The sequence below is a fragment of the Cherax quadricarinatus genome, chromosome 49 (genome assembly GCF_038502225.1).
Source record: "Cherax quadricarinatus isolate ZL_2023a chromosome 49, ASM3850222v1, whole genome shotgun sequence".
NCBI classification, from domain to species: domain Eukaryota; kingdom Metazoa; phylum Arthropoda; class Malacostraca; order Decapoda; family Parastacidae; genus Cherax; species Cherax quadricarinatus.
In genome coordinates, this window is record NC_091340.1 from 27431853 (window position 1) to 27457709 (window position 25857).

Here is a 25857-nt window from a genome sequence, read left to right on the forward strand (position 1 = left end):
GGCAAGAGGCGTGGAGTTAAAAGATAAAGAATCACACACAAAGTGGGAGTTGTCACAGCTGCTCTTTGCTGATGACACTGTGCTCTTGGGAGATTCTGAAGAGAAGTTGCAGAGATTGGTGGATGAATTTGGTAGGGTGTGCAAAAGAAGAAAATTAAAGGTGAATACAGGAAAGAGTAAGGTTATGAGGATAACAAAAAGATTAGGTGATGAAAGATTGAATATCAGATTGGAGGGAGAGAGTATGGAGGAGGTGAACGTATTCAGATATTTGGGAGTGGACGTGTCAGCGGATGGGTCTATGAAAGATGAGGTGAATCATAGAATTGATGAGGGAAAAAGAGTGAGTGGTGCACTTAGGAGTCTGTGGAGACAAAGAACTTTGTCCTTGGAGGCAAAGAGGGGAATGTATGAGAGTATAGTTTTACCAACGCTCTTATATGGGTGTGAAGCGTGGGTGATGAATGTTGCAGCGAGGAGAAGGCTGGAGGCAGTGGAGATGTCATGTCTGAGGGCAATGTGTGGTGTGAATATAATGCAGAGAATTCGTAGTTTGGAAGTTAGGAGGAGGTGCGGGATTACCAAAACTGTTGTCCAGAGGGCTGAGGAAGGGTTGTTGAGGTGGTTCGGACATGTAGAGAGAATGGAGCGAAACAGAATGACTTCAAGAGTGTATCAGTCTGTAGTGGAAGGAAGGCGGGGTAGGGGTCGGCCTAGGAAGGGTTGGAGGGAGGGGGTAAAGGAGGTTTTGTGTGCGAGGGGCTTGGACTTCCAGCAGGCATGCTTGAGCGTGTTTGATAGGAGTGAATGGAGACAAATGGTTTTTAATACTTGACGTGCTGTTGGAGTGTGAGCAAAGTAACATTTATGAAGGGATTCAGGGAAACCGGCAGGCCGGACTTGAGTCCTGGAGATGGGAAGTACAGTGCCTGCACTCTGAAGGAGGGGTGTTAATGTTGCAGTTTAAAAACTGTAGTGTAAAGCACCCTTCTGGCAAGACAGTGATGGAGTGAATGATGGTGAAAGTTTTTCTTTTTCGGGCCACCCTGCCTTGGTGGGAATCGGCCGGTGTGATAATAAAAAATAATAATAAGAAATATTGTGAAGTAGATTAGTCCATTTCAGACCTCCAAACATACACGTACAAACGCACTTACATAAATACACTTACATAATTGGTCGCATTCGGAGGTAATCGTTATGCGGGGGTCCACTGTACTTATATACCGCCAGGAGGTGAGATGTAGGCCACTAGTAGAGGTAAGAATGTAGCCGTTGGGAGGTCATGTCCCTATCAACGTGACCTCCCAACAACTACATTCTTACCTCTACTAGTGGCCTACATCTCACCTCCTGGCAGTATATAAGGCTCCATCCTGTCACTTCAACTCCATGATGGAAATAGTTGTGATAAATTTGAGACCTATAGTGAGGGTTATTTAAGATAAGATTTTGTTTGCATTTTTAACTCCAGAGGGTTGGGCACCCAGGTTAACACAAAAAAGTAAGTGCATCACCAAGGACTGTCTTATATCCATTGGGGGTCTTTCAATCTTTCCCCCAGGATGCAACCCCCACCAGTTGACTAATACCCAGGTACCTACTTACTTGCTAGGTGAATGGGGACAGCAGGTGTAAGGAAACACGTCCAATGTTTCCACTCTTGTTGGGGAGTGCACCATGGACACTCAGTGTGTGAGGCAAGAGTGTTGCCTACCAGGCCACAGCACACCTACCTTCAATGGCCTGTTCTTCAGTCAAGCATCATTGAGTGCCTATTCAACCAGGTTGTTGCTATTAGTGGTCTGTTGGTCCACATAGCCATTACAGTCTGGTTGATCAGGCATCTAGTGGAGGTGGTGATCCAGTTTCCTCTTGAAAACTTCAACATTTGTACTGGGAACATTTTTTATATCTACTGGTAGCAGGTTGAAGAGTCTATGACTACACATTAGTAGAATGATCTCTTATTGTACCCATGGTACAACCAGGCTGTTGCTGTCAATAAATATCTAGGCTGCTCTGATATTTGCTAGGTGCATTTTATGCTTTTTCCCCATCTCTTTCACTCCAGTCAGTTGTTAGTGTGATGAGTTCAAACTTGGCCCTCCAGTATCTTCCCGGTGTATATTAACAGGTATCCCTCTCTTCCTCGCTCCAAAGAGTATATTCCAAGCACATTTAAGCATTCCTAGTAGTTTAAATGTTATGCTGACTATTTTTTTTTATTATCACACCGGCCGATTCCCACCAAGGCAGGGTGGCCCGAAAAAGAAAAACTTTCACCATCATTCACTCCATCACTGTCTTGCCAGAAGGGTGCTTTACACTACAGTTTTTAAACTGCAACATTAACACCCCTCCTTCAGAGTGCAGGCACTGTACTTCCCATCTCCAGGACTCAAGTCCGGCCTGCCGGTTTCCCTGAATCCCTTCATAAATGTTACTTTGCTCACACTCCAACAGCACGTCAAGTATTAAAAACCATTTGTCTCCATTCACTCCTATCAAACACGCTCACGCATGCCTGCTGGAAGTCCAAGCCCCTCGCACACAAAACCTCCTTTACCCCCTCCCTCCAACCCTTCCTAGGCCGACCCCTACCCCGCCTTCCTTCCACTACAGACTGATACACTCTTGAAGTCATTCTGTTTCGCTCCATTCTCTCTACATGTCCGAACCACCTCAACAACCCTTCCTCAGCCCTCTGGACAACAGTTTTGGTAATCCCGCACCTCCTCCTAACTTCCAAACTACGAATTCTCTGCATTATATTCACACCACACATTGCCCTCAGACATGACATCTCCACTGCCTCCAGCCTTCTCCTCGCTGCAACATTCATCACCCACGCTTCACACCCATATAAGAGCGTTGGTAAAACTATACTCTCATACATTCCCCTCTTTGCCTCCAAGGACAAAGTTCTTTGTCTCCACAGACTCCTAAGTGCACCACTCACTCTTTTTCCCTCATCAATTCTATGATTCACCTCATCTTTCATAGACCCATCCGCTGACACGTCCACTCCCAAATATCTGAATACGTTCACCTCCTCCATACTCTCTCCCTCCAATCTGATATTCAATCTTTCATCACCTAATCTTTTTGTTATCCTCATAACCTTACTCTTTCCTGTATTCACCTTTAATTTTCTTCTTTTGCACACCCTACCAAATTCATCCACCAATCTCTGCAACTTCTCTTCAGAATCTCCCAAGAGCACAGTGTCATCAGCAAAGAGCAGCTGTGACAACTCCCACTTTGTGTGTGATTCTTTATCTTTTAACTCCACGCCTCTTGCCAAGACCCTCACATTTACTTCTCTTACAACCCCATCTATAAATATATTAAACAACCACGGTGACATCACACATCCTTGTCTAAGGCCTACTTTTACTGGGAAAAAATTTCCCTCTTTCCTACATACTCTAACTTGAGCCTCACTATCCTCGTAAAAACTCTTCACTGCTTTCAGTAACCTACCTCCTACACCATACACTTGCAACATCTGCCACATTGCCCCCCTATCCACCCTGTCATACGCCTTTTCCAAATCCATAAATGCCACAAAGACCTCTTTAGCCTTATCTAAATACTGTTCACTTATATGTTTCACTGTAAACACCTGGTCCACACACCCCCTACCTTTCCTAAAGCCTCCTTGTTCATCTGCTATCCTATTCTCCGTCTTACTCTTAATTCTTTCAATTATAACTCTACCATACACCTTACCAGGTACACTCAACAGACTTATCCCCCTATAATTTTTGCTGACTATGTGGGCAGTAAATGATCTCTGTAGATTTTCCAGTAGGTGTCATGACACCTACTGTTGAAATTAATGTTTCACTGTTGCTGTGTCATGACACCTACTTTTGCACCTAATGCTAAATACATCAGAAAAACATTAATACTTTGAAATATTGTACACCTTACCTCAGCATAATTACAAAACACTGGACACCTTCCCTCAGCATCATCACATCACAAAACCAAGAACATCCTACCTCAGCATCATCACAAAACACTGGACACCTTACCCCAGCATTGTCACAAAACCCAGAACATCCTACCTCAGCATCAACCTCATCCTCCTCAGTATTGAGAGTGTCCTCCTCATAAGGCTCTTCCAGGAGCTTCAAGAACTTGTCAATGGAAGCTGAAAGTTTTGGTGCCATGTGCAGTAAATGTTTGGTCAGCTTCATCTCAGCAGCAACTTTAGCAAGAGTTTCATTCTTCACATAATGTGATCTGTAATGTTATTAACTCATGTTATGAGAAAATGTGCATGTTATCCTCTCAGAGTAATACATGAACTAGCCAAAATAAATATTGGTGGTAATCTATTCAGTTGGATAATAGGATATCTGTCAAATAGAATATCCTCTGTTCTCTACCAAGGCTTAGAAACAAGTCTAAAGATATTCCGCTAGGTACACTGCAGGGAAGAGTTCTCAGTCCCATGCTAGTTAATGTTCTGATTAATGCTCCTCTAAATGCTTGACCTACCTCACCTAAACATATAGCTATAAGCTATGCTGATGACATCATGATCTGTAGAACAGGGCATAAGATAAGCACCATTCTTAATGAGGTTCAAGTAATTTGTAATTGACTAGGCCCCGTCATATCATCTAAAAGATATTGACATGCCCAACCTATCCTTTAGCTGGGTGGAAAACATCAGCTAAATTAAATATTATAGAGAACTTGGTGTAGAAATGTCCTTTAATAAATCCATCATATCACCATGGTTGTTTAATATATTTATAGATAGGGTTGTAAAAGAAGTAAATGCTAGGGCATTCAGGAGAGGGGTGGGATTATATTATGGGGAATTAAATACAAAATGGGAAGTGACACAGTTACTTTTTGCTGATGATACTGTGCTTATGGGAGATTCTAAAGAAAAATTGCAAAGGTTAGTGGACAAATTTGGGAGAGTGTGTGTAAAGGTAGAAAGTTGAAAGTGAACATAGAAAAGAGTAAGGTGATGAGAGTATCAAATGATTTAGATAAAGAAAAATTGGATATCAAAATGGGGAGGAGGAGTATGGAAGAAGTGAATGTTTTCAGATATTTGGGAGTTGACGTGTCAGCGGATGGATTTATGAAGGATGAGGTTAATCATAGAATTGATGAAGGAAAAAAGGTGAGTGGTGCATTGAGGTATATGTGGAGGCCAAAAAAATGTTATCTATGGAGGCAAAGAAGGGAATGTATGAAAGTATAGTAGTACCAACACTCTTATATGGGTGTGAAGCTTGGATTGTAAATGCTGCAGCGAGGAGGCGGTTGGAGGAAGTGGAGATGTCCTGTCTAAGAGCAATGTGTGTTGTAAATATTATGCAGAAAATTTGGAGTGTGGAAATTAGGAGGTGTGGAGTTAATGTAACTATTAGTCAGAGGGCTGAAGTTGGTTTGTTGAGGTGGTTTTGTCATTTAGAGAGAATGGATCAAAATAGAATGACATGCAGAACGTATAAATCTGTAGGGGAAGGAAGGTGGGGTAAGAGTCGTCCTCAAAAAGGTTGGAGGAAGGGGGTAAAGGAGGTGTTGTGGGTGAGGGGTTTGGACTTCCAGCAAGCGTGCGTGAGCGTGTTAGATAGGAGTGAATGGAGACAAATGGTATTTGGGACCTGACGAGCTGTTGGAGTGTGAGCAGGGTAATATATAGTGAAGGGATTCAGGGAAACCAGTTATTTTATATAACTGGACTTGAGTCCTGGAAATGGGAAGTACAATGCCTGCACTCTAATGGAGGGGTTTGGGATATTGGCAGTTTGGAGGGATATACTGTGTATTTTTATATGTATATATACGTATATATATAGGGGTCGTCCTCGAAAGGGTTGGAAAGAGGGGGTAAAGGAGGTTTTGTGGGCGAGGGGCTTGGACTTCCAGCAAGCGTGCATGAGCGTGTTAGATAGGAGTGAATGGAGACGAATGGTACTTGGGACCTGACGATCTGTTGGAGTGTGAGCAGGGTAATATTTAGTGAAGGGATTCATGGAAACCGGTTATTTTCATATAGTTGGACTTGAGTCCTGGAAATGGGAAGTACAATGCCTGCACTTTAAAGGAGGGGTTTGGGATATTGGCAGTTTGGAGGGATATGTTGTGTATCTTTATATGTATATGCTTCTAAACTGTTGTATTCTGAGCACCTCTGCAAAAACAGTGATTATGTGTGAGTGTGGTGAAAGTGTTGAATGATGATGAAAGTATTTTCTTTTTGGGGATTTTCTTTCTTTTTGGGTCACCCTGCCTCGGTGGGAGACGGCAGACTTGTTGAAAAAAAAAAAAATCACAACCAAATGTGAAATACAAACCCAAATGCTATCGATGCTGTTCCTGCCACAGCCCTAACTATGGTATTAAAGTTGCTGGTACAACACCATGTATAGTGCTAATGTGAGAATAGTGAGAATAATGTATATATATTAGATCCTTGGTTACTTATGACTGTGTTAATATTAGCTAAGGAAAATTCTCTATGGGCTTTGGTACTAATGCAAAATGAATCCTTCAGAATTATTCTTGGCTGTCCTAAATCTACCAAGGTTCTTAATATGAGGAAGGAGTTTGGTATTCCAAGTATCAGTAGTAGTACACTATGAGAGTTCTTAATCTGAGGAAGGAGTTTGGTGTTGCTAGTGTTAGTGATAGGACCATTGAGATTAATGCTGTACTTGGTATTAAAATGTTAGGAAATGAACCAGACACTGCCACTCCAAATCTTACTAAATGTCTAGAAGAAAATACACACAGATTTAAATGGGTTGTGAAAACATGCAATCATATTTAGTTTTATAACCTATATGAACAGTATCACTGTAGACAACAAGAGCATTTCACCCCTCCATGGAAGATGTCTTCTTTCTTTCTTTCTTTCAACAAACTGGCTGTATCCCACCAAGGCAGGGTGGCCCAAAAAGAAAAATGAAAGTTTCTCTTTTTAAATTTAGTAATTTATACAGGAGAAAGGGTTATGGAAGATGTATTCATTTTATATCACATACCTGCAAGACCCTCCCAAGAAGCTCATCACTACTAATCCCTTCCTCAAGACTTCAATCTTATGCTTCAGTTTCATATTGTTCCTTGTCAATTCTACTGCCTGTAATCTATTGTCTGCATTTCACTGAAGAAGCCTACTGAGAAGGCAAAATGTTTCAATAATAAAGATACCCAACTGTTGTACATGTGTCTTATTCACCACCAAGGTATGGTAACTCAAAGAAAGAAACACATTCACCATCACTCATTCAGTTGCTGTCTTGCCAGCAGTGCTTACCTCCAAGTTATGGTGACTAAGAAGAAAGCACATCTGCTGTCACTTCCGACTACCCTACCTTAACAGGAAACTGCTGATGAGAAAAAAATCTTAATCCATTAGCATTACAAAATAGCAAGAAAAAGGAAGAGGATTTGTTAAAAGACCTGACCTTAAGTCCGATATCTGTCCAGGAGAATATGAAGTGTAGTTTGAATAGATGTGACCGGTGACCAAGTAGTCCAAGACAGCATCACCCAGGAATTCTAGCCTTTGGTAGCAGTCAGTTACCTGCAACACAAAGAACAATTACACATGACTGTAGTGAACTACTTAAGAAATCCCACTTAACAGTCAATGCCTAATTCTTAAATAGTCCTTAAGCATTAGGAATAGCTTCCCTGAAATGCACTGCATGCTAGTTGCTTTCTTTGTGCTTAACAATGTTTTATTACATGTAAAGTACATTATTTTGTACCACATAAAGAAATAAAGTCACACTAACCAGAAGTGGAGCAGGACGGCTATATATAGCCGTCCTGCTCCACTTCTGGTTAGTGTGACTTTGTCAATGGTTCAAGTCGGACCGAAACATCGTCGTAAGCTTCTCTCTTTTATGTGCGGGTTATTTGTGTATCGTTCCAGTCACGGTATTGTGCCTTTTTTGTTATTTAAAGAAATAAAAATTTGCATTTGTATTTTGTAACAGATGTGACTGGTGATAAAGTAGTTCACGACAGCATCATCCAGGAACCCTAGCGTCTGGTAACAGTCAGTGACCCACAACATCCACATCACCATTTTTTTTTTCCAACACACTGGCCGTATCCCAGCAAGGTAGGGCGACTTAAAACGAAAAACAAAAGATTTTCTTTTTAATTTTAGTAATTTATACAGGAGAAGGGGTTACTAGCCCTTTACTCCCAGCATTTTAGTTGCCTCATCACCATCATTATAGTAACTAATGTAATGTAAGAAACTAGGAATAAATGACAGTATTAAAGTTCATAAAAGTTTTGTATACACTGGCTCTTTCCCACCCAGATGGAGTGACTCAGGGAAGGAAGCACTTTCATCTTTTTTTTTTTCCAGAAGTGTATGGATGTCACATTTGGGACTCTTTGAACAACTTGCACTCCTTCAGAGTGCAGGTGCTGCACTGCACACCTCCAGCATTCAAGTTTGGCTAAATTGTTTCCATTTAGCACTCCAACAGCACATCAAATCACAAAACCCACTTGTCTCCACTTCAATTTAACCCTTTCACTGCCCAGACTCCCAAAATTAATAGTGCTCTTAGTGTCCACATTTTATTTTTTAAATATTTTTTCTTCTGAAATGGTAGAATCTTTTTCTGAAGGTAATAACACCAAAAGTACAAAATTTGACACTAAACTTGTGGAATTACGCAGGCACAAAGTTTGTGGTCTTAACGCAATTTATGCATTTGCAATTTTACCCACTGAGTCCTCTATTAAGCCAATTCCATCCTCCCAATTTACCAAATTCTTAGCTATTTTGCTAGTATACCTTCTGTTCTATCGACTGAGCACAAGAAACTGCCTATTCAATTATTTTAACTATCCCATTAAGTGCACAGAAGTTGGGAATTTGTCCAATATTACACAAAATTAAAAAATGCCAATTTCAAAGTAATAATAAACAAACAATGTAGACATTCCTGGTACTACAACATTTCTTCAGTTCATTAGTCACATCCTCAGGCCTCTCCTATATTGCACTTGCCTTCTATTTTGAGTTCTTAATCACACAAAAATAGAAAATTTACTCTATTTCTCAAATAATAAAATATAACCAGAAATGATTAGTCATAGTTTACAGCATCCCAATAACTGTACTAGACCTATTAAAAAACCATAAAACAGACTGAAGAGCAGAGGATGTAGGAGAGAAGCCTTACTCACTCTCTGAAATATCGGCTAAAATTGAATATTTCCGCTATTTTGAGCTCAATTTCGAGGTACTATCCGTCCTGAAATCAATCAAGATCATCTCTATATCAGTAGTATATCTTTCATTTTATCAAATGATACCAAGAAACAGTTAATAAAGCCATAAAAACTATTCAAGACAACTCATCAAAATTTTGCTAGTTTAACCCTTTCAGGGTCGACAGGGCCTCTCAGAGATTTGTTCTCAGGGTCGCCCAAATTTCAAAAAAAAAAAAAAAAATTATTTTTTCTTATGAAAAGATAGAGAATCTTTTCCCGATCATAACAGCACCAAAAATATGAAATTTGATGGAAAACTTATGGAATTATGCTCTTGTGAAGTTAGCTGTCTCGACGATGTTTACGCATCGGCGATTTGCCCACTTTGAGCCCTATTTTTGGCCAATTCCACTGTACTAATCGACAAAAATCATAACTATTTCTCTAGAACTCCATTTTTTCTATCGAATGAGTGCAAGAAACCACCCATTTACCGATTTCAACTATCAAATACAGTGGTCAGAATTTAGCAATTTTACCAATTTCACACAAATTTCAAAAGATGCCAATTTCCAAATAGGGTCCAGAATAAACAAGAAAGACATTCCTGGCACTAAAATGACATTTTCTCTGTTCATTAGTCACGTCCCAACGCCCCTCTTACATTCTTTTGCTTTCCACTTTGAATTTTTATTCTCACAAAAAATAGAAGATTTACTGTTATGCAGACAACTGCATTAGTGTAAAAAATGGTATAAATAATATCAGCGCACTTGTGAAAGAATATTAGACTCACCAGTTGACGTGTATTGGACGCTTAGCATGATTTGTTTACTTTTGAACTTTGGTAAAAATCGAACATTTCTGCTACTTTGAGCTCAATTTCAATTGTAAAATCAGTCAAAATCATCTCAATTTCTGTAATATGTCTTCCATTCTATAGAACAAGACCAAGAAAACTAGAATACAACAATAAATACCATACGAAAATACAGTGCAAAGTCGCTGTTTTAATCCAAAAACACGGTCAAAGTTTTTTTTCTCATTACGCACTGTGTGCTGCAAGATTTTTTTTATACTGCACACACTGACCACATAGACCCATTCTTTCATATGTAGGCCTACCAGCTTTCTCTCACTAGATTTGAGGGCGCTAGAATTTAGGCGTACTAGTACGTCAAAAGCCCTGGTGCGTAAGCTGTACTAGTACGGCTGAAACCCTGAGAGGGTTAAACCACATATGGTCACAGTTTTGCTTTTCCCATCATGCACTCTATGGGGCAAATTTTTTTTTCTGCAGTATCACTGCAGAAACTCATTCTCTCATATCTAGGCCAAAATTTACCACTCACAGCTTATCTGAGTGAGCTGAGCTCATGACATAAAACTATGTGAGGGGCCCTGGCCTAAATGACGTAGTTCTATGTGATGGCCACTGAAAGGGTTAACATGCGTAGACTTATCTGCTGGATGCTCAAGCCCATACCACTTAAAATCCCTTGTTACATCTGCCCAAAATATATACGCCCTCTTGGTTAATTTTCACAATACCACAAAGTCTTCAAATGTATACAAACCTCATTCTCAACATAATATTCATGCTAAACTAAGCTCTAACCTCCACTGTCTCCAGTCTCTTCCTCCTCCTCACTGTCTCCAGTCTCCTCCTCCCCCTCCTCACTGCCTCCAGCCATCTTCTCAAAATAAAAGTTCCTTGTTAGGAACTGTGTGTTACAGCCTGCACAATAAACACTGTAGTAACACTGTACCTTATTAGGAGAGTAGGAACTGTGTGTTACAGCCTGAACAATAAAGCTTTTATCATTAAAGCTGTACTTTATTGCTTTCTCTAAGCGATCAAGACAAGAGATCCTGTAGTACCGTCTGATCTCACTCTCGGCTTGTTGAGCATCTTGGCTCACCACCGCAGACGGTACATCCAGCTGAGATTTAAGCAAAGACTCTCCCTAAAATTAAAAAATTTCACAATAAATATTAACAATGCTACTACTACTACTAATAATAATAATACATATATGCATGTTGCATTTACATTTATAAGCATCAAGACTACATGTGCTAGGAATACACATTTATATAAGATACACAATTCAGTATAACTGTAGTGTGCCTACATTATACACATCAGCACATTTATTCATATACAACAGTCTACATACCTAATATTTTACAGTATACTTACATTACAGACACCAAGACCAAGCTTATGCAGAAAGTTGATGGCAGCATCAGTGCCACCGGTAAGCAGGTAAGCACCAATGAGTGCTTCAACACTGTCAGCGATGCTTTTATCTGACAACATGTGTTGACTCCAGGGATTGTAGCAGCAGCTTCCAGTGTTATTCTTACTCTCCTTCCCTTCTGAATCAATTTCCATCTCCTCGGCCTCCTGCAACATTGACCACAACAATCAAAAGTTTGAGAATGCAAAACTATAGAGGAAAAATATGAAATATTTACGTATTATAAATTTTAAGACAAGGAAAAGGCACAAAGATAGAAAGTTTAGAGAAAAATAAAACTCAAAATAATAAGGCTGAACAATTCATCAACTAACCCCACAATTTGGAGAGACTTTAGACTTTATTTCAATTTGTCCTGAACCATTATTAATTTACCATTGTGATTTAACAGTGGTGTCTGACAGAGCATGAAATTTAGAGCTCTAAGTCATGAACCATAAGCAAGTCACCAAGACCTACCTGCTGCAAGTTGTTCAGGTCATCAATACAAGGGCCAACCTGCTGCAGGTTCTTCAGGTCATAAATACAAGGACCTACCTGCTGTGGGGTGTTCAGGTTCACAAAGAATACATGGACCTACCCGCTATAGGTTGTTCAGGTTCACTAAGAATACAACGACCTACATGCTGCTGGTTGTTCAAGTTCACAAAGAATACAAGGACCTACCTGCTGCGGGGTGTTCAGGTCACAAAGAATACAAGGACCTACCTGTTGCAGGTTGCTCAGGTTCACAAAGCTTAAAAGGATGTACCTGTTTCAGGTCGTCCAGGTTATCAACACGAGCCCACTTGTCATAAGCAACATCGTATCTCCTCAGTTGTTCATTAACCTTGGGCTTCATTAAGAACCCTGGCAGGAAACCATTAACAGGGGGTTCCAAGTTAACTGACTGGATCTTCTGTGGTACTGCTTTTAACTTTGCCAGGGAAAACAGAGTTCTGTTGCAGATGAGTTTTCCTCGACGCTGAGTGAGTCTACCTTCGTGGTTCTTTGTCTCTTTCAGAAATAAATATTCCGAGGTGATGTACTTGAGGAAAGAATCTCCGAGAACTTCCAATCTTTCCAGATCGAAGTTATCATTGGCGCCACGAAGAGTGAGAGCATGGAGTAACGCAAATGGATGCATAAAATCACTCTTCCTTTCCACTAAAGACACACATAAATTCTGCTGAGTCTCCCTTGTTCTTGCAATTACTTCTTCACTCCAATTGAAAATTATTTTGTGGTCTAAACATTCTGAGGTCAACCCTGAGTCGCTTATGGTAGCATTGAGCTGGTGCGCCAAATTTAGACTATTGAGGCGATGAAGTATGGAAGGAATGCACATGACTTGCCACCAGAGAGAAGCCTTCAGAGGCAGTATGCCACACAGCTCTGGCACAAGCTTCACAGAATCACTGTTAAGCTTCTTTTTCTGTTTATAAGAGGATGGAGGCTTCAAGTAGTTGAGTTCTTTAGGTACATGTTTTGCTGCTAATAAAGGCTGCTGCATGTTAGAAATTTTCGCATCATATTTCTGGGTGTAGTAGTCAAAGTAAGAGGTGCACAGTTTCTTAGACCTAGGAAACTCTGCTTGTGGAGTATAGTTGGTCAATATTTGTTTAACATAGAACATGCGGACAGTTTTTCCTGTTTCATACAAGGGATATATTATAGCATCCTCATAACAAGAACTCTGAAAACTGAAAGATCCTGCTTGTGAGCTACACACAATAGGTGCTCTAAGAGATTCCAAACTGCATACCTGATTTAGAACATCCATATCAATGGTGCTGGCTTGTCCCATTGGTACAACATATACACCTGAGCCTTTAGCATTAAAATCAAAAAGCACTGAATTGATCTGCAGCAATGTTTCAAAAATTAACTTGTGGAAGTGCTCAATTCTGCTCATCAACTCAGGACTTTCGCCACTAATTTCCTTAATAAATTCCAATTTAACTTCCACCTCTCCCCATTTAGGGTAATAGAGTGTGAATGGACAATGTATCAAGTTGCCTTGGCAAATCAGTCCAAGTGATACATCACTCTTTGTGGAATTTATGAGCAGATCAGTAGCTTGTGTACCTGTTGGCTGAATGGTAATAAAATAGAGCTTATATACTCCTTCATCAAGATGAGTAAATGCTTGGCATACCTCTTTGTCATAAACTTGCCGTCTCTTCTTGGTGCCAGGCTGGGGTTCCCCAGCCTTGATGGGTGCTTCTGGAGGAACATCTACTAGACCTTCCAATAAGCTATCATCTGATATCTCAGCTGGCCTCAAGTGGTGGTCTAACTCTCCTATCTCATGCAACTTTTTGCAAAGGCAGAGTGCTGCACTTTTCTTAGCCAAGTCTTTATTTTCCATGCAGTCCCCTTGCACGTTGTCCCTGAAGCAAGCATTGATGGGTAACTTTATCTCAGCTACACACCCGCCCTCACTCTTCTTGTAGACAACTTCTGGCGTCAGCAGTGTAAACTTGTCCTGAGGTAACTTACCACAGTATACATTAATAAGTGGTATAGCAGAATTAATAGTGACTTTGGGCCCTTCAACACCATAAGGTTCATAGGGAGCAATATATTCGTCTTCAGCAAAGTGGGTGCTGGCCTCTGCACTTGTTGGTAATTGACGATCATGACACGACTGTGTCAAGAAGCCTTCAATTTCCCTATAAACCTCCACTGTTTCAAGCAGATCTTTTAGTTCACTCTCCTTGACCATAATTAAGTACCTTGATGGATGTGCACGGGCTCGTCCTCTCGACTGCACATAGGAACGATAGTTTAGTGGCCTGTCGAAGCGTATAACTACATTGCACTTTCTAATATCTACACCTTCTTCTAACACACTAGTTGTAACTATAAAATTGCAGTCCCCATTACGAAATTTATTCAGTGTTTCCTTCTGCTTGCGAAGTTCCAGTTGAGCCAAGCGAATATCAAAGCCCAAGCGAGAATTTGAACCCACAACATACAAGGGTTTTACAAATGCAAAATCATCACTTTCTTTAGCAGCCTCTAGCAATAAATCATAGAGAATTTTAGCAGTATTTCTCCTCTCAACAAAGATCAGTCCATACACCTCCTCTTTACATACACTAAATATTTCATATAACTTCTTAACCTTGTTGGAAACATGCATAAGAGGGCCCATTATGGTTTCCTCTTTTGTACAGAAGTCGTATATTTCTTTAAGCTTCTCTCTGAGCATTGCAATTAATTCCCGAACCGTGGGAACATCCTCGATCTGCTCCATAATGTCAAGGTGATCAATCTCATACATAATAGCCCGAGAGACGCACCAGTCTCCTAGACTGTCCATGATGTGAATAATATTCTCCATTTTTTTCTTAACCATTGTCTTGGATTTCTTTTTAATATCTTGCTGACACTTTGCATCTTCTATAATTGTTTGTAACCGAGCCCTAATTGACTCTCGGTACTCAGAAGCTTCATCAGAGTCATAACAAATTACTTTCTCCTTTGGACCAGTACTATATTTAACAACTTCATTATGATCAGTAGTCGTCACTAATGCACAATCCATTGCAGTTTCCAGTTTCTTCATCAGGCCTATCGCTTCATTCTTTTTACACTTACGATGAATGACACAAGCTGTCAGCCCTAGAACTCTAGGACATTTCACAGGGAAAGATGCCTTCACCTTCTCGTACTCTCTCATGATCTGTCGCATGGGGTGTGACCCAGTTGTGTGATGACACTCATCCATAATGATCAGGTTGACTGAGGACAATGGTAACTTGGCATGAAGAACTAATTCCTTGAAGATTTCTGCAACCATCACAAGCACCTCATTCTTCTCCAGTTCTTCGAACCACTGTGAGAGAACAACACACAACTCAGGAATAATACTAGATACAAAAATTTCTGATATTTCCTGTGTCTGGCTTAACCTGAGCAAAAACTCAATGTGTGTGCATAAAGACCCAAAAGCTAGAACTCTCTACCTGACAACTCTCAGTCTCTCTCTGTCTGCCAGCTGCTTCAAAGATACAGAAGGGCTCTGCTTATACAGCAGGTTAGGTTCCGGGCTACCGCTGTAAACTGAAAATCGCTGTAAAGTAAAACAAACCTTTTTCATTTTCAAATGGTATACAGAAGCTTGATAACATATTTACACTATCATATATTAAGTGAGCAATAGAGTTAGGTATAAAAAAATGCATGAACAGTACACATATTACTTATCTTAAAATATTTTAGTCCTTAGCTTATAGCGAGTAGTGAATATATTTATTGTACGAAGTCTGAATAAATGAAGAATAGGTATAACTGAAAACTGCATTACAGTGGACCCCCGGTTAACGAACTTTTTTCATTCCAGTAGTATATTCAGGTGCCAGTACTGACCGAATTTTTTCCCATAAGGAATATTGTGAAGTAGATTAGTCCATTTCAGACCCCCAAACATACACGTACAAACGCACTTACATAAATACACTTACATAATTGGTCGCATTTGGAGGTGATCGTTAAGCGGGGGTCCACTGTATTAGCAAAATGCTGTAAAGTAAAGCAATATTCTTTCAACCTGTATTGTCCATCCTCGTTCATTATTCATTCATCTTGTGTACCTAGTGTCATCTTTAACATATCGCTAATTCTATTTTTTTTATTGAATTACTAAATACAGTGGACCCCCGGTTAACGATATTTTTTCATTCCAGAAGTATGTTCAGGTGCCAGTACTGACTGAATTTGTTCTCATAAGGAATATTGTGAAGTAGATTAGTCCATTTCAGACCTCCAAACATACACGTACAAACGCACTTACATAAATACACTTACATAATTGGTCGCATTGGGAGGTGATCGTTAAGCGGGGGTCCACTCTACCTCCAATATTTTAAAAACTACGTATTCTTATTCTCATACATTTGTAATAAAAATTTAGTGTTATGGCTACCCAAAATGATTTGCATAACAAGGGGCTGTCTATATTTCAAGTACAGTGGACCCTCAGTTAATGGCAGCATCAGCCAATGGCAAAATAAGTTAGCACCACGTTTTTGTATCAAAATATTGGCTCAGCTAACGCCCAAGAACTCGGTTAAGGGCATTCATCCAGAACGTGTCCGTGCAGCCTGAGCTGCCAGCAGCTGTCTGTCCACTCCACGTACAGGTAGTGCCATTGTTTACAAGCCAATGAAGACGATTCCACGCGTACATGAGATAGATTTTGTATTATTCCATTGTTTTTAGTGCTTGTAACTGCTCAATAAGCCACCATGGGCCCAAAGAAAGCTTCTAGTGCCAACCTTGTGGTAAAGAGGGTGAGAAATACTATTGAAATGAAGAAAGATCATCACAAAATACGAGAGTGGAGTGAGTGTCTCCGAGTTGGCCAGGTTATATAACAAATCCCATTCAACCATCACTACTATATTGGCCAACAAAAAGGCAATCATGGAAGCAGTTGTTGCGAAAGATGCAAGTGTGCTTACAAAACAGAGATCGCAAATACTCAAAAGATGTGGAGAGACTGTTGTTGGTGTGGATCAACGAGAAACAATTATCTGGAGATAGTGTTTCTCAGTCAATAATGTGTGAAAAGGTAAGGCAGTTGCATGCAGATCTCCTTAAGAAAATGCCTCCAAATAGTGCTGATATTGACGAATTTAAGGCCAGCAAAGGCTGGTTTGAGAGATTTAAGAATCATAGTGGCATACAGTGTGATAAGGTATGGTGAGGCTGCCAGTTCTGACAAAAAGGCGGCTGAAAAATATGTGCAGGACTTTAACCCCTAAACGGTCCAAACGTATATATACGTTCTTACGCGTAGCGCCCCAAATGTATATATACGTTTTAATTTTCCTGCCTCCAAATTTGGCACGATTGCCCTGAGATGCTTGGTCAGCATAGACTGGGTCTTAACACTCTGTGTGCACCATATTAAAAAAATCTGGGACCATTTAGTACCTTGTGGGAGTGCCAGTTAAATTGAGCGCCAGCTGCAAACACCAAGGATTCACTGATGTAACGTCATATTGACACTCCTCTTTTAAAAGGAAAGTGATGTTAACCCCAAGTTTAGAGTCTGTCGATCTCTGTCTATCTCTGTTTCTGTCTACCTCTATCTGTCTCTGTCGATCTGTCTCTGTCTATCTCTTTCAATCTGTCTCTGTCTATCTCTGTCTCACAGGTACACATAAATACAAGTATACATAGTGTAAATTACCTAGGATAACACCAAAAATCCAGACAAAGTGCTATACTCTGCTTAAAGATATGAGTAAACGTGATGACGCAGTCTTGTGGCTCTCTCTGAGGCAGAGAACTAGACTGATAGACAGATAGACAGGGAGCTTGACAGACAGAAAAATAGACAGACATGTTTGTGTACCAGCGAAAACAAAGCCAGGGCGATGCTCATCAAATGTCATCTCTAATCTTTTCTTATCAAGTGTTATCGCTGCACCCTCGCATATGCTCATCAAACGTCAGCTCTTATCAAATGTTATCTCATCTTATCATGTCACTGTCAGGGGTGGACTTTGTTTTTCATGCTTCAAGGGAACTTATTATTACCTATTATTATTATTATTATGTATTCTTCTCCTCCTCCACCCAGGACACAAGCCTATGAAAGACAGGCTAACTCTCATGTTTTGTTGTAATGCTAGTAGGGATTGCAAAGTGAAGCCTCTGCTCATGTATCATTCTGAAACTACCAGAGCGTTCAAGAAAAACAGTGTCGTTAAGCCTAAATTGTGTGTGATGTGGAGAGCAAACAGTAAGGTATGGGTTACTAGGGGTATTTTCCATGATGGGTTCTATGATATGTTTGGCCCCAGTGTGAAAAAATGCCTCCTGGAAAATAAATTGGAACTCAAGTGCCTCCTGGTATTAGACAATGGTCCTGCTCATCCTCCAGACTTGGAAAAGCGAATTGTGGGGGAGTTTATTTTCATCAAAGTGAAATTTTTGCCCCCTAACACCACTCCTCTCCTCCAGCTTGTGGACCAGTAGGTCATTTCAAATTTCAAAAAACTGTACACCAAAGCAGTGTTTCAAAAGTGCTTTGAAGTGGCTTCAGACATTGAATTGACCCTAAGAGAGTTCTGGAAAGATCACTTCAGTATCCTCAGTTGAATAAACTTTATAGGTAGGTCTTGGGATGGAGTGACTTCCAGGACTTTGAACTCTGCTTGGAGGAAATTGTGGCCAGAAAGTGCACAAGAGAGGGATTTTGAAGGGTTTGAGGCTAACCCTGAGGAGCCTATGACAGTTATGGAATCTATTGTGTCATTGGGGAAGTCCATGGGGTTGGAGGTTAGTGGCAAGGATGTGGAAGAGTTGGTGGAGGACGAAGATGAAGAGCTAACCACTGATGAGCTGCAAGAGCTTGAGGAGAAACAGCAACAGACCACAGCACAGGAATTTCCTTCGGAGGAGAAGGAAGAGAGATGGAGGAAGTTGCCTCGTCAAAGATTAAGGACATTTGTACACTGTGGACAAAGGTGCAAGCATTTATGGATGAACATTACCTTGACACAGCTGTTGCAAGCCGTACTGGCAACATGTACAATGACACTATTGTGTCCCATTTTAGGGAAATCTTAAAGAGACACCAGAAACAGAGCTCTCTGGACAGATTTCTGGTGCGACAGGGGTTCAGCGACTCTCAAGCTGGTCCTAGTGGCACTAAAAAACAAAGAAGGGAGGTAACCCAAGAAAAGGACTTGTTACCCGAAGTCTTTATGGAAGGCGATTCCCCATCCAAACAACTGTAAACTCCTCCATCCTCTGCCCTCTTCCTATCTCATCACTCATCAATAAATCCTCAGTAAAGGTAAGTGTCATTTCAGTATTGCTTATTCTGCATGTCTCATTGTTTTCTGTGTAGGGAAATGTATGTTTCATGTAAAAAAATTATTTTGTTTAATTTAATACTTTTGGGTGTTTGGAACGGATTAATTGGATTTCCATTATTTCTTATGGGGAAAATTAATTCCTATAACGTCAAAATCTGTTAAAGGCAAGCTCTCTGGAACGGATTAATGCCGTTATCCGAGGGTCCACTGTACCATAATTTTATAATATACTGTACTCATTCTACAGAAATTAAGTTCAAGGGTGGGTAGGGCATTCCATCTTGTTTTATTGCTTTTTTGCTACATTGGACTCAATTACTGACAAAGTCTAAACCATGACAGTAATCTGAATTATATTAAAAAGAAATCAAAGTGCCAAAGTCAAAAGTATTTCATAAAAATTCTATAAGGCACCTAAAGCCAAAATGGAATATTGCAGCCATGACCCACCTTCTCAGGAGTCCAAAAATCCACGCCCATCGAGCCTTCGTACCTGCCCACCTGCAGTCCAGTGTGTGTCTCTATTGCAAGTGCTTGTTGATGTACCAAGGGCACCGTGTTCACCACAAACACTGTACGCTTGTTACCCTCAGACAATAGTCCACGAATCTAGGGAGTAAATTATTATTATTATTCCTAGGTAGGAGGTTGGTAGACAGCAACCACCAAGGAGAAACTACCATCCTGTGGTAGCAGGTTGGTAGATAGCAATGACCCAGCGAGGTACTACCATCCTGTGGTACTAGGTTGTTAGACAGCAACCACCCAGGTAGGTACTACCATCCTGCCAAGTGAGTGTGAAATGGAAACCTGTAATTATTTTACATGATGGCAGGATTGCTGGCATCTCTTTTTCCGTCTCATAAACACAGAGGACAACAGGTATATCTTGCAACTTCTACTTATTCTTTGGTCACACTACACATGCATGCGCACGCACGCACGCACATGCACACGCATATATATATATATATATATGCAAAACAACCACTGTAAAAGAATAGAGAAATTCCAAGCGCTTTCGTGACTACTCACATTATCAAGGAACAATGAAAGTAAAGCATCAAAGGAAGGTATATAAAGGGGTAGCCCACACCTCACTATCAGATCCCACAACAAAAAAACACCTGACGCACGACTCATAAGAAAGGGAACACTGCAGCAGGCCCGCCGGCCCAACTAGACGAATTTGTAGTCCAGAGTTCATAGATAAGGAAATATCCAAAATTTATGAAATAGGTATTGATTTGAAATACCCAAGAAATGTAATTGATAAATCTTTTAAAGTTGCTAGAAATACTTTTTACAATCCAAAAAGGGACAACCAGCCTTATTCAACTAAAAATATGTTGGTTCCCCCTTACCATGAAAACTTGGTTGATATGCCTTCTCTTCTTAAGACTTTTAATATTAAAGTTGTATTCAAAAATCTTGATACAGTAAAAAAACTTTTGATAAAGAATTCCCCCCAAAATGCTGATGGATGTGTTTATCTATAAGATTCCTTGTAAAATTTGCGATAAAGTTTATTACGGTCAAACTGGTAAAAATCTTGAACTAAGATTAAAACAACATAAATATAGCATAGAACTGGACAAGATTCCAATGCTCTATTTATTCATCTAAGAGATTTTAACCATCTAATTGATTTTCAAAAAGTTGAGAAAGTAGTATCAAGCAAGTCCATGGTCGACAGGAATATAATTGAATCTTGTTTCATAAAAAACAGTTTTGACAATAATATGAATATTTCCTTTGGTTTATATAAATTAGATCCATTTATAATTAATAGAATTTGGGAAGAATTTAATAATACATTGGACAAATAATAATTTTTAAAATTCTTATTTCTTGGGTAGAATAGTTTGTTGGTGGGTTGTGTGAAGGACCTGTCTAGTTGGACCGGCGGGCCTGCTGCAGTGTTCCCTGTCTTATGAGTCGCGCATCAGGTGTTTCTTTGTTGTGGGATCTGATAGTGAGGTGTGGGCTACCCCTTTATATACCTTCCTTTGATGCTTTATTTTCATTGTTCCTTAATAATGTGAGTAGTCACGAAAGTGCTTGGAATTTCTCTATTCTTTCACAGTGGTTGTTTTGCATATTCTGAAATCACCTGTTTACTGTGATCTTATTGCATATATATATATATATATATATATATATATATATATATATATATATATATATATATATATATATATATATATATATATATATATATATATATACACACATACACCCACTTGGGTTGTCTTCTATTTTCTTAATACAGTGGACCCTTGGTTTTTGTGAGTCAGTTTTCGTGAATTTTGGTTATCAGCAACTTTTTTCATCAAAATATAGCCTTGGTTTTTGTGATTTCCCTTGGATTTCAGCAGTTGTACGGAACATGTCCCAGTGGCCCCGCACACACAAAGCCTCCCACAGATGAATTCAGAGTCATTCTGGCATTGTTTCTCGGCGAGTGAGCATCACCCCCCACATCCCACGTTCATAAGAAACATTTTGTAATAATCCATTGTTTTTTGTGCTTCCACCTGCTAAATAAGCCATCATGGGCCCAAAGAAAGTTCCTAGTGTCAGCCCTTTGGTAAAGAAGGTGAGAAACACAACAGAATTCAAGAAAGAAATCGCAGCAAAGTATCAAAGTAGAGGAGGAAGAGAGAGGGGAGAATGCGCCTTCTTCTTTGATTCTACAATATGTATGATACTAAAGCAGCAGGAGTCGATAAAGGGTATAGCGCCAGCCAGCGAAAAAGTGCAGCATTAACAGTGTAGCAAGTAAGTTAAGCAGTTAAGCAATAGAAAAAGAATGACACAAAACGTAACTCCTCCAATGTTATTGGAGGTATATAGGGTCACTGACAACACCGCCGACGCCACCACCACTATATGGCTTATGCTGCCAGTGGCCCTGATAACCAAACAATAAGACCACCACCACCACTTGTCACATACATAATAACATATTTTATTCATTCTAGAGTGTATATCATGCTTCTACGTTATTAATATTGTTTATTATGTCATATTAGATGAACTGTGATAGATAAATAAGCCGTAGAGTTGATATTAGCATCATATTCAAGCATTCTATCACGTCTCCAAACAATAAACTCTCCTCCCTCCCCCCTCCTCCCTGTCTTCCTTACACCAACAAGAGTCTTCAATACAGGTCAGTGTGATGTTAAATGTTCATTTATACATTTTATTAATTCTTTATATTGATTTGTCATTCTTTTCTGTATGTAAATCTATATTTAATCTCTAAAAAATAATTTTTTTGTTGATATTTTTGGGTGTCTGGAACAGATTAATTGGATTTACATTATTCTTTATGGGGAAAATGGTTTTGGTTTTCTTGAATTTTGGTTTTCGGCAAACTCTCTGGAGCAGATTAATCACGAAAACCAAGGGGCCACTGTAGTTTTGTGCTTTTTCGTTTCCTCTTGTCTCTGTGGGGAAGTGAAAAAGAATTCTTCCCCCGTAAGCCATGCGTGTTGTATGAGGTGACTAAAATGTCAGGAGCGAGGCACTAGTAACCCATTCTCTTATATAAATTGTGTAGTACTAAATTTAAAGAGAAAAATTTTTGTTTTTCATTTTACATCACCCTGCCTAGGTGGAATACAGCCGGTTCATTAAAAAAAAAATTATTACACAAATAACCCTCACATAAGAGAAAGAAGCTTATGACGATACTTCAGTCCAACTTGGACTCTGTAAATGTTCCAAGTCGGACCAAAACTCGTAAGCTTCTTTCTCTTATGTGGGTTATTTATGCATTGTTCCAGTCACGGTATTGTGCCTTTTTTGTTCTTCATTATTATTTAATGCTCCAGTCATCTCTCATTGAGATAGGGTAACAAGACAAAGAAAAAACACTCACTGTTGCTCATTCAATCACTATAATTATAATTATTATGAACATCAAAAATGGTATACAATACCGACAGGTTGTTAGGTAAGACACATATGCAACAGTTAGACAACTTTATTCCGAAACGTTTCGCCTACACAGTAGGCTTCTTCAGTCGAATACAGAAAATAGGCAGGAACAGTAGAGATGTGAAGACGATGTAATCAGTCCATAGTTCCTGACTATGGAACTGAACTTCTCCAGGCCGAGGGACTGACAACCTCAAATTCTACGACTACAAGGGTGATGGACTGATTACATCGTCTTCACATCTCTACTGTTCCTGCCTATTTTCTGTATTCGACTGAAGAAGCCTACTGTGTAGGCGAAACGTTTCGGAATAAAGTTGTCTAACTGTTGCATATGTGTCTTACATAATTATTATAATTATCATAATAATAATTATTAAATTCAAAGCAAGCATGAAACTCATGTGCATCAAATGCTAGGAAATCAGGTTTGATCCAAGGAAGAGGTGGGCTCTTCTATTTCTTTTTGTCGAGAGTCTTCCCCCAGTCTCAAGGAATCCTTGAATATAAAGGTAACTATGTAAATGACAACCAAAAGTCAATACAATCCACACATTTTTTTCAAACACTGCAAATTACATACATCTATACTTACAAACACAACACTTACAAATATAGCACTTACAAACTTAGAACTAACAAATGCAAAAATAGCACCTACAAACACAAACACAGAACCTACAAACACAATCACAGCCCCCTTCCATCACAGACACAGCCCCTTCCATCACAGACACAGCCCCTTCCATCACAGACACAGCCCCTTCCATCACAGACACAGCCCCTTCCATCACAGACACAGCCCCTTCCATCACAGACACAGCCCCTTCCATCACAGACACAGCCCCTTCCATCACAGACACAGCCCCTTCCATCACAGACACAGCCCCTTCCATCACAGACACAGCCCCTTCCATCACAGACACAGCCCCTTCCATCACAGACACAGCCCCTTCCATCACAGACACAGCCCCTTCCATCACAGACATAGCCCCTTCCATCACAGACACAGCCCCTTCCATCACAGACACAGCCCCTTCTATCACAGACACAGCACCTACAAACACAAACACAACACCTACAAACACAGTGGCTACAGACAACACTTAGCAATCAATCAGTTTTGCAGCCACAGTGATGCAGTGCAAACACACATCAAACATTACTATTCTTCCTTCATATTACTGTTTCCTATACAAACAACTTGTTTGTAAATTGAAAAACCAGGAACTCATCTTTAAGACGGAGAGCTCTTCTATTCATAATAAAAGTTTGTATATCCAACAACATCTATCACTTTCCACTCAAAAAAGATGCATTCATTCAGAGCTTCACAATACAATGGTTTGAAGCTTAGGCAGCTTCTTCTAGGGTTTAAGATCAAGAAAATGAATAAATTCAGTCTCACAATCAATGGTTTAAATCTTGGGCAAGTTTCTGTTTGGTTAAGAATTACAGTACATAGTTCAAACCCCTACAAAAAGTCCTCTCAACTATTACTATCATAGAATGCTACAGGGATAAGCAGCAATTCATCCTAATATTATTATTATTAAGAGGGGAATGTATGAGAGTATAGTTTTACCAACGCTCTTATATGGGTGTGAAGCGTGGGCGATGAATGTTGCAGCGAGGAGAAGGCTGGAGGCAGTGGAGATGTCATGTCTGAGGGCAATGTGTGGTGTGAATATAATGCAGAGAATTCGTAGTTTGGAAGTTAGGAGGAGGTGCGGGATTACCAAAACTGTTGTCCAGAGGGCTGAGGAAGGGTTGTTGAGGTGGTTCGGACATGTAGAGAGAATGGAGCGAAACAGAATGACTTCAAGAGTGTATCAGTCTGTAGTGGAAGGAAGGCGGGGTAGGGGTCGGCCTAGGAAAGGTTGGAGGGAGGGGGTAAAGGAGGTTTTGTGTGCGAGGGGCTTGGACTTCCAGCAGGCATGCGTGAGCGTGTTTGATAGGAGTGAATGGAGACAAATGGTTTTTAATACTTGACGTGCTGTTGGAGTGTGAGCAAAGTAACATTTATGAAGGGATTCAGGGAAACCGGCAGGCCGGACTTGAGTCCTGGAGATGGGAAGTACAGTGCCTGCACTCTGAAGGAGGGGTGTTAATGTTGCAGTTTAAAAACTGTAGTGTAAAGCACCCTTCTGGCAAGACAGTGATGGAGTGAATGATGGTGAAAGTTTTTCTTTTTCAGGCCACCCTGCCTTGGTGGGAATCGGCCAGTGTGATAATAAATAATAAAAAATATTATTATTATTAACACATTGGCCGATTCCCACTAAGGCAGGGTGACCTGAAAAAGAAAAACTTTCATCATCATTCACTCCATCACTGTCTTGCCAGAGAAGTGCTTTACACCCCTCTGGCAACATGTGTCATTAGCCACTCAGTCAGCACCTTCAGGAAAATACATTAGTTTTGCAACATGTCAACATTACCTGTTCAGCCAGCTCCTTGATGAGAAGGATAGATATGAAGGTCTTGCCAGATCCTGTACCCAGAACCAGGATGGAGTTTCGCTTCCTGGCTTCCTCAAACAGCTCCAGCTGGTAGGCTCGTGCTGCAAAGTCAAATCCACCTTCCTGCAAAAT

General features: G+C 40.1%; 1 protein-coding gene across 3 annotated transcripts in view; it reads right to left on the reverse strand.

Moving 5' to 3' along the window:
- LOC128697058 (endoribonuclease Dicer-like) overlaps positions 1-25857 on the reverse strand; it is a 72790-nt gene that overhangs the window by 29591 nt on the left and 17342 nt on the right. For 2 of the 3 annotated variants that reach the window (XM_070095324.1, XM_070095323.1), the window contains exons 4-10: positions 25705-25848; positions 19766-19924; positions 12247-15318; positions 11435-11641; positions 11001-11198; positions 7452-7570; positions 4077-4254 (exon numbers count right to left, since the gene is read on the reverse strand). In XM_070095324.1, coding sequence (XP_069951425.1) covers positions 4077-4254; positions 7452-7570; positions 11001-11198; positions 11435-11641; positions 12247-15318; positions 19766-19924; positions 25705-25848 — 4077 coding nt within the window. Of the gene's footprint in view, positions 1-4076; positions 4255-7451; positions 7571-11000; positions 11199-11434; positions 11642-12246; positions 15319-15448; positions 15533-19765; positions 19925-25704; positions 25849-25857 lie in introns of those variants that run through there. The other variant, XM_070095325.1, reaches the window with a different exon arrangement.